The following is a 10,075-nucleotide window of genomic DNA, read 5'->3' on the forward strand; positions in this document are numbered from 1 at the left end:
ATGTTTACGGATTTTGAAACATAAAACATTTTTTTGTTCTGTCTGCAAATAGCTGATACTTTTTTCCACGTCGAAATACACTACCATTGCTGACATATAATTTATCACAGAAAACATCTAAATGCATTAAGTTTGTATTTTGGCTTAAACACACATTTCTCAACTACAAATCATCTGCGAACACCACAGAATCACACATTAGTTAGAATTGTAGCAATACAGTAATTCTGTTTTACAGTTACAGTTAAATTCCCTGTTCATAGCCATATATATGGGAAGAATAGGAAGAAAACGTGTTTTTATTGAGGATATCACATAAAATCCGATTGAAATCGGTTGAAAACAAACAATTAAGCGTTTTTAATTTTTTGGGTCGAGTACGGTAAAGTACGAAAACGACCAAATTAATATTCATGATTTGACACGTTAATTCAAACCTAAACAAACAAAATTGCGGATACGGGCGAATTTAGCGGAGAGAAGGTAAGAACAAATGCAAATACATCTGTTAGAGACGGAAACTGAGTTGCAACGCTACGTTTTTGCTAAATCTATGTATTTATCTTCCATATGCTTATAATGTTTAGCGAAAGCTAAACATAGATATAATTTGCATAACTCGCGACGCTGCAATGATTTTCGCCTATTGCATGTAATAATGATCATTTATATATAATTTTATCGATTCAAAGCCGATTTTGACCAGGTTTTAGATGTCAACCTCGATAAAAAATATATTTCAATGAATTTATGTAAAGTTTTTTTCTCGCTGTACGATTTATATGCAAAACAACGATGGACGGGGAATTTAAAGCCACACACCTTGCAATGAAATACATTTTAACCAATAAATATAGATGCAATTTGTAAGTGTGCAAAATTGTCATTAAATCTATAGCCTAGTTAGCAAGTATTTTTTTTTTATATTTTAAAACCGAAAGTAGGATACTTATACGTCCATTTCGACAAACGCGATTATTAATTTTAAGTTTTTATAGCGCAAAAAAGACGGATTTCTACATTGTAATCACCTGATGTATTCTAAGTGGCATAGATAAAATTAAATTTATAGCCTAGGTAGCAAGTTATTTATTATTTTTTAAACGGTACCGCTTTTAAAACCGAAAGTAGGATTTCTAGACGTATACATCCATTTCAACAAAAGCGATTATTTTAAAGTTTTAAAGCGCAAAAAAGACGAATTTCTACTTTGTAACCACCAGATATATTCTAATTGGCATAAATAACATATGTTTCTCATTTATACTTTAATTTATTTTCATTTCAATGTGTGTGGCTTTAAGCAGCGAATTGTGGATTAAAACTTAACAGTATGTCATATTTGAAAGTACTTTTGCCTCTAATGGCATAAGGCACATTAAATTGTTAGTACCAATTGTAATGGTTAGCAATGCCTAATCATTAATAGACATTACATATTATCCATTTTCGCATAAGATTACCATTATCATTTTAGTAAAAATACTCAATAAAACGTTCTCTATAGAGGACACAATAACTCCTATATGTTTAAAAAAACATTATTACAATAACATATGAGTGTCAAACATTTGATCACAAATTAGGTTTTACATTAATGCAGGAATGTCAATCGAAAACTTGCTAACATGCCATTTATATAATTGGCTATTAACAAAAATCAAATTCCACAACGATAGGTTAAAACTGAATATCATATATTGTTTGAAAACACACACAGTTTATTTGAAGTTTATTGCCTTATTCTAACATCACAAAGAAGTTTGTTGCAAGGTTATATTGAAGAAGTTGCATATCTTTACAAAGGACTCCTTGTGAGCGGAGTTTTCGGCTATTTCAAAAACGTAGCGAAGATATATGTGAAATGTCATTCTGTTATTTCCAAATATATATTTAATGATGAATTTGTTACATTTAAAAAATATGGTTTTAAGGTACAAGTGCTGAACGATTTCAGTGATATATAAATTTATAAACAAAACACGAAAATCCGTTTCATTTTTGTGTTTACGATGTTTTAGACGAGATAATGTTGTATATCTTATAAGGTGTGATGTTATATGCAACAGTGGTTTACTGATTGTTTTAATGGTCAATGCGACATTTTTAAATTTGACAATCATTGGTAATGTAAACATAAAATGGTTGAGTCCAGATTACAGTGATATTTGATCAACAGTAACGTTTCCCTTTATGTTCACGACACTTTTAGTTTATGTATCATGTAATACATACTTTGATATCGTTAATTCGTGTGTTTCACTGTTCCCTTGCATGTAAGTGTGTCTATGTAATTAGTGGCCTCATAGATTCGAATAAAACTATGCCTAGTTTATTGATTCGGATTTATAAGCTACATCAACTCTGAATTTAGTGCAACGTAACCTTTCTCCGAATGTTATAAAATCAACAATCGTGATACATAGGCTATCTCCGGAATCCAGTAAATTGTTTGCCGATCTTGAGTGATGAAAACAACCTCCGTGTAAGCCGCAACTACCGGATATGAGACAGAAGTGAGGTTACTAAGCATATACAAAGAATGCGTTCGGTTGGTTGATTTAAAAATGAAAGGTTTATTCAACAGAGAAGGAACACGTCTTCTTTAAATGTAAAATATTTAACTATGACAATGAACATTTTGAAGCAACCTCCAAGAACAAACATAAGTGAGCGGGAATTACCCAAAACTACTGTGTGTCGTAGGAAATTCTCTTTAAAACCAAACTTTCGATGTCACTATAGACATTCACGGATTGTAATGCTACACACAGTTGACCAAGCGAGTAAGTATTATTGTTTATAGTTTCTTATATAAATCATAAAATATGTATTAAGCAATGATTTATATTTTGCGGAAAGTCTATTTTTTGTTGCAAACACTAACAGCTACTAACCGTTCTAGTTGCAATTATTTAAATCTGAGCTTTTTAACCCAAAGGGTTGCTATAGTTGTCCAAAGGTGCAAAATTTGATCACCACTGAAAATGCTAAGAACCACTGATAGAGGTACTGCAAAAACTTATCAACATGTATCTGTCTAAAGCACAAACTCATGCAAATGGATCCATTAAAGCAAGAAATAATTACTCTTGATTTACTTTGTTATTATTTCATACGCTCCATCATCAATATTGGGAAACTGTCATAATTTTGCCGACTAAAAGTTTCGCTATCGGTTAGGTCGCAGTACACCAATATTTTCCACATCGTGATATTTGATGTGACCTAAGTCGATAACGATGTTGAACAGATGTCGAATATTTACACTGTTCAAATTGTCAAAATGCAAATGTCAGCAAGAGTGGTGTGTTGAAACATCGTCGTGTGTTTTTTAGGTTGCATGCAAAGGGTAACGTCCGTTGGCTGCAATTCAGGTTAATTTAGTGTGTTTTTGAAGTTTATTAATCGTTTTCCTGGTAACGAATGACGTCTGTTTAGTGATGCGCACGAAATCTGTTTGAAGAACTGCGATTGTTTTTATGAAGGGATGCATATGTACTCCCAGAGCCGCCATATCAAACGCTCTGGGACTACTTACCATTCGAGTCGCTGGAAGCTCTACGTATAAACTCAGAAAATTGCTAAGTATTGAAAGGCACGGATTATTCCAAAGTGTACCGCTCAAACCGTCTAATATTTATACAATTGTGCATGAAGGTTGAAAGATGTGATTAGGTCCGAACGTATTCATTAAATTAACCGAACATAAAAACTGTACACAAAAAACCCGTTATAATGTGCGTTATACATAAAATATAAAGCTTGAAATAGACATCTTCGGGAAAAAAAACATTACATGTTCTGAATGTATTTTTGTAAAATCAGTCAACACTTCAAATATAATAAGCACATTAAAATGATTTTTTTATTACAGCGATTGTATGGTTTTATCATTTCAAATGTATTTTTAAACATTAACGCAATAGTTTTGGGGAATCAAAAGAAACCTGTTGTAGAAAGCAGTTTTATTGTAAAATCAATCTAAATAAATTCGGATTCATAGAGAACAAAAACAATTGTTGCAATAATTTTGAATGATTTATTGATATATTATTCATCCATTCATCATGTTTTATCTGTTTGATTATTCGCGAAAAAAGTATATTCCTTTTTTTTTGTTTGAGCATTTGGAAACAAAGAAAAAAAGATATTCGCATTTAAATTTCGTTTCTTAAATGTTTAAGAAACCTTGCATTAATATTGTTTGCACTTCTGTGGACAAACACCTTTTAGCGAATGTTTCTTGGTTATTAAATTATCATGTTAAATACATGCGGAAGTGCTCACGAAATGGTAGTCTATTGTAAATTTACGGCTGCCTTATGTGTTTTGTTTTAAACAGTGAATGGAGAATATAATGATTAAATTATAGTATGTGTAAGAGTTAGGCTAAGAGATGTTGTTCAGTGTATTTTGAACAGCCAATCGAAGACACATGTTAACTTTAAGGCCTCTAACAGCGATTAGTTTCAATCATGTTTTTGGTTGAGAGCGCTCGAGCAACTATACATAGACCACATTCTCGATTTTCGCAAATCATTAGCATCATCTTTTTATGTATTTTTCTTCTTGTTTTCTCCTTCTTCTTATAATCTTCTCCATCACCTTCTTCGTCATCATCTTATTTTTGGAATATTTATATTTTTTTTTCTAAAGTGAAAAGATCATCATTACATTTGGTCCAGCACGTATTTTTAAGATGACATTTAAATGACGGAGTTTAAAAAATATTTTAAGCGAACTGAACAGAAGTAAATATCCGCAAATTAAATAGATTATTTCCGTTTTTTTTTTGGAACACATCAACACATCAGTGTAGTTTAATGGTCTAGAAAGAGTTGGATTTTTACTGAAGTATAAACTTTATCTTGTTGTATAAATTCACTTTCATAAACATAGTTATCAAGATCAAACAAAATCATTTTTTAAAGAGCGCTAAACAACAACACATATAAGCAAGATGTCAGAAAAAGTGGCGATGGAACGCATGATTAAACAGCTATACAAAAAAATTGCAGTAGACTTGACTTTAACCAAATCACGCATTCTTAATTGATAATTTACCCTGCCCAACATATTGATATAAACAATACTATACATTATGACTTTAATCTAAAAAAAGAAATACAAACAGGCCCAAGATTATAAAAAAAATATATATCAGAATGCATTAACGTTTTCCTTGTTATATTTAGCGAGTTATAACCGTTATAATAAGCCATCATTATTCTGCCGAATTATATTTATGTTGTATACATTTTAAAAATAATCCCTAAGCGGTCGACAATGGCATAGTGTCTTCCATGTCCGGAAATGGAAATCAAATATTTTGTAAATATTTTTGCTCATACAAAAAATATATTTTTCATAGTACAATATCAAATAATTGAAAGCTTAGACATGAAAAATGAATATTGCTCTGAAATATATTGCTCCGTACTTTATTGTCGTATGTGCCTTTCAGAACGCCAAGCAATAACTCTTTATTCTTGTAACACTTAGGCTGTACAAATTTAAAGAAGTACAAGATGTTATAAGCATGACGAGGACACGAACAATTAAAGCCCAGCTTCGCGTCGGAAATCAGGGATAAAGAACAAGGTTTGTGCGTGTTTGTTTTCGACGAATCATAGCAATCATACATATAGTATTTGTTATTTTGCCACTTAATGCGGTTATTGTCTCATTGATCCAATTAACTAACTATTGCTTATTCTGCAACAAAATAGGAGAGTTCTATTCGTGTCAGAAGATTGTGCATTTAGTTCACTACATCAAAGCTGTTGGACATAAAGCGGGATCAAACACTTGAAACAAATATGGAGGTACATATCTAACATTTATTGTATTTATTATGTTTATACTGAACATATTAAAACACACAATATATCAGACGGGTGGACTAACCGACAGAGAGGCATACAGATAGATAGGCAAAAGGAATGGCGAATTAACTGACGGACGGAAAGAGGAACAACACAACCAGCAAATACAATTTTTCAACAAGACACACCTGAGTGACATGACATGCAATATATACACATATATAGAGGAGCAGGTGGAAGAAAAGTAGGCAGACATGCAAGGGGGTGGACGGATGGGCATGGTTCGTGCAGGCGGGCGGGCATACTCATGACGGCGGGCGATCGTTGGGATGGTTGACACAGACATACGGACTTATAGACAGACAGACAGACGACATACTTGACAGACAAAAGGTCTGAGTTACAGAGTGACTTTCAGACGGACAGAAAAACAACACCGGCAACCAAATTTGCATACTGACAAAAACGCTGTCTTAATTTTTATTTTTTAAACAAACATCATTTACGTTTACCAAAGATTGATTTTACATAGAAAATGACAGTTTAAAAGTATCCAATCGCACTTGCATTATGACTAATTTGTGTGTATCTGTGATAGTTTGATTTAATTAATGCTTATGTACATATTTACCGACTATTTATTGTTCAACTATCAGACTTTAAAATAATATGTAATCCCAAACGTTGGGAATACATTTGATTTCATATTTAACACCCTCTGCGCGTTTGGTACAAAACAATCAATTAAGAAGTACTAGTAAAGAGTTATCAAGAAATATGTTATATCATTTATCTCAGATTAAGCAACTGACATAAACATCTGTTTCAGCCATATGATATTACTATGTAGAATATATTCATACCAATGCTATATAAGAAATACTCTTATTGATCAGAAGTGAAATAATATGTGTATATTCAGATTCCAGAACACTTCACAGAATTATCGATCCGGATGTCGGAAGTGTTAGATGACAGTGGAGCCGGGAAAGATACCGTAATGACGCGGAGACAAACATACTTGCGGATGGATCGTTTAAGGACGATAGCAGTCCGATTAAATGGACACTCTACAGAATTTTATCATTTCGGTAGCCAATCGGAAGGGACGACGACTCCCGGTCTCCAATCTGATATTGATTTACTACAAAGTGACGGATATGCGAATGTCATAAGATTATGGGGAGACTGGAAGGCTGGGATAATAAACCTTCTGATGCTCAACGACGACATCACTCCACCTCAACAGTACTTGCTACAAGTCATCCGAAATGACACACCGGAACCGATGACTAGTCTGTGGTTAGATGAGTGTGTACGAAAAGATTCTGGAGAAGTACTATTTAGCGCTGAACGATTGAAACAGCATTACGAACATTGTATTATAAAACAAAGGATGGCAAGATTTGGAGAAGCAATAAAAAAAGGACCTTCAGTGAGCTTTGTTCCTAACGTGGACAATGTGAAAGCATTGCCCGTACTCAAACCTCTTCCTGAAATACAACACTGGATAGACAGATGTAATAGTAAACACTGGCCGCCTGCCCAGCTTCTTGATGCTGCACGAGCAGCTCCGTGTTTCCTGGTACCTGCAGGACATCAAGACAGTGATTACAAGCGCGAAGAATGGCGACTGTCTCCAAACCTGATAGAACGAATGTTAATGTTTAGCTTTAACATGACACAAATAAAATGTTGCATTTTATTGAAAATTATAAAGAAATCCTTATTTGCTAATATCGTCGGAGATTCTTTTACCAGTTTTCATTGTAAAACTATAATGTTTTATACCATAGAAAGAACAAATGCTTCTCTGTGGTGCGAACATAACCTGATGTTTCTTGTTAGGCTTTGTTTACACGTATTAAGGAAATGGCTGCGATTGGGAAGGCTCCCTCATTTCATCATAGAAGGAGTAAACTTGTTTGATGGAAAATTCCCTAAGGTACAACAGAGACGCCTTTTAGTGTATATAGACTCTATGATAAAAAACAACTTAGAAGATGTATTTTATATTAGAGTAGATAATATAGGATATCGGTTACACGCATGTAGCCTACGGCGAATAGGAGAAGCTGGAGAACTTGGACGTCTACGCTTACGTAACAACATTAGTTTATTTCTGAAGTTCGTGTACATGGAGGTATATATTTTTCTTTTAAATGATTTAATTTATAAGTTGCAAGGGTCTAATACAACATTTGAGCAAGGTATAAAGTATGCGTTATGCAATCTTTTTGTAATGTCCTCGAATGTAAGATGGTAAAATGTTGCTATAGAATTAATAGAACACCTGTATGCTGTTCATAATTCAATGCAAGCATCTCACTCTTTGCTTCTTCGACACGTTGTTGAAATAGACATTATAAGTCGATTCCGATATTTTTTTAACACAGATGTAGCTTCTAGTAAGTTAAAATTGGCTTCAACGTTGTACTGTTTTGGACATATTAAAGCGGCAATTAGAGTGTTGGAAGACGTGGAAAGGAGATATCACAGCAAGGTCAAGGCTGTGTGCGGAAGTAGAGATCTATGTATAGAAGGAGACCGTGATTTCCAGGTGTTTGCTAGCATGGTATCCGGAAACTGTGAAAACGGATTCAGTGAATCTCAATTTTCATTCTGTGTCAAATTTGTTAGGCAATAATTGTACTGCATTCCGTTTATATTTCTGTTTGAAATGAATCGCCATATGTCTGAAGAGGAAGTGGCACAGCGAGATTACAACGATAATTGTTGGATGGACTGCGCTGAGGTGGATGCACGTCCGTTCCTGCACTATCTACAGTACCTCACGTATGGAGGACTTGGTCAACGTGACAAGCAGCTACATGCATTGACAGTCTTGGAGTCCTATATGTGTGATAAAAGCAGCAAAATCAACCTGTATCACCTAGAGACTGCAGGAAACTTGCTTGGACACTGCTATGAAATGGAAGGAGACTATGAGGGTGCGTTATATTGCTACGAGCAATCGTTGCGTTTTCTTGGTACAAACAATGCCGCTAACTGGCACATCCGACGTGTTCTGCGTGTTATAAGTGGTTAAATATAAACATTATTTTCGTGCACGATTTTACACAATAACTGAACACGCATTTTGAAGAAATTTATTCACTTTTATATAATATTAAGAAACGCAACATATATTGTATAATAGTAACATCGCTTGTGGTGCTCTACACGCTCTGATATAATCTCTCCATTGTGCAAGAACAATTGTGAACATAGTGTAATGAATGTTGTTTTATACACTGATAAATGACTTCATATACATCTGCTGATTTGTGGGTGTTGTGAATGTGTGTATTCCATAAAATCAATGATCAAAAGTAACAAGCTGCCACTACAATTATGAATATTACTCTCACCTTCTGTATGGCTATTTAAAAATGATGCATGTTTACATCAATAGTTAAAAAAACATCATGACAAGCATTGCTAGGAGGTTTTACAAAAATAAAAAGTGTTCATCGAACTTATATTTATAGAGTTTGTAAGAAATACTGAATGAAAAAAAGACATATGATTCGTCGTTGTTTGATCCACATATCCCTAAAATATTAAGTACTATCACCTTGTGTATTTGCACTATGCTGTGGATTATTTGCCTGTTTGATACCGATATATCTCTTATATTTGTTCGTAAGAACAGGGAAGCAACTTAGGAGAAATAAATGCAGCGTCAGTGAGCAGTTGTTCCCCTTTTAATGCAGACTAGGTTTTATAAATGTACTTCTAGCGGGTAATTACTTTATGTAATGGCAGAATTAAATGGTATTATTGTTTAAAAATGTTTAAAACGAACGAACTTTATTTTACAAGAGTCTCGGATTTACTGTGCCAGATACCAACATTCAGGCAAAGTTTATTCACATCGAAAGAATTTCAAAGCCGCTGGAATTAGCAGTTGTCCCTTTTTGAACGTTGGTTCAAATGTAAGAATTTTGGACATTAATTATATAGTAAAATGTGGAAAACAAACGCTATAATTTCAGTATTCACAATAATTATTTTTGATTCACCAAAAATGTCTGCTTGTGTGTCTGTCTGTCTGTCTGTCTTCGTCCGTCTCTAGATAAAATTTCACCAACTATGCAATCACAAACGTTTAAGCGAAAAAAGTCGATCTTGCATTAATTCTTTATTTTGAATTGACATTGTACATGTGCAATTTAATTTATCCTTCGCTTAAGCATTGCGTTAATGTTAAGGCCCTGAATGAACGCATATAGTCGTTGCACGAT

General features: G+C 33.7%; 1 protein-coding gene across 1 annotated transcript; it reads left to right on the forward strand.

Moving 5' to 3' along the window:
• The first annotated feature begins 5,499 nt into the window (after window positions 1-5,499).
• On the forward strand, window positions 5,500-9,104 carry LOC127848736 (uncharacterized). Its single transcript, XM_052381345.1, has 3 exons — window positions 5,500-5,604; window positions 5,733-5,828; window positions 6,751-9,104. The coding sequence occupies exons 2-3, from the start codon at window positions 5,823-5,825 to the stop codon at window positions 8,092-8,094; spliced, it is 1,350 nt and encodes a 449-aa protein (XP_052237305.1). The 5' UTR covers window positions 5,500-5,604; window positions 5,733-5,822; the 3' UTR covers window positions 8,095-9,104.
• Window positions 9,105-10,075: the final 971 nt, after the last annotated feature.

The sequence above is a fragment of the Dreissena polymorpha genome, chromosome 10 (genome assembly GCF_020536995.1).
Source record: "Dreissena polymorpha isolate Duluth1 chromosome 10, UMN_Dpol_1.0, whole genome shotgun sequence".
In the NCBI taxonomy this organism is placed as follows: Eukaryota; Metazoa; Mollusca; class Bivalvia; order Myida; family Dreissenidae; genus Dreissena; species Dreissena polymorpha.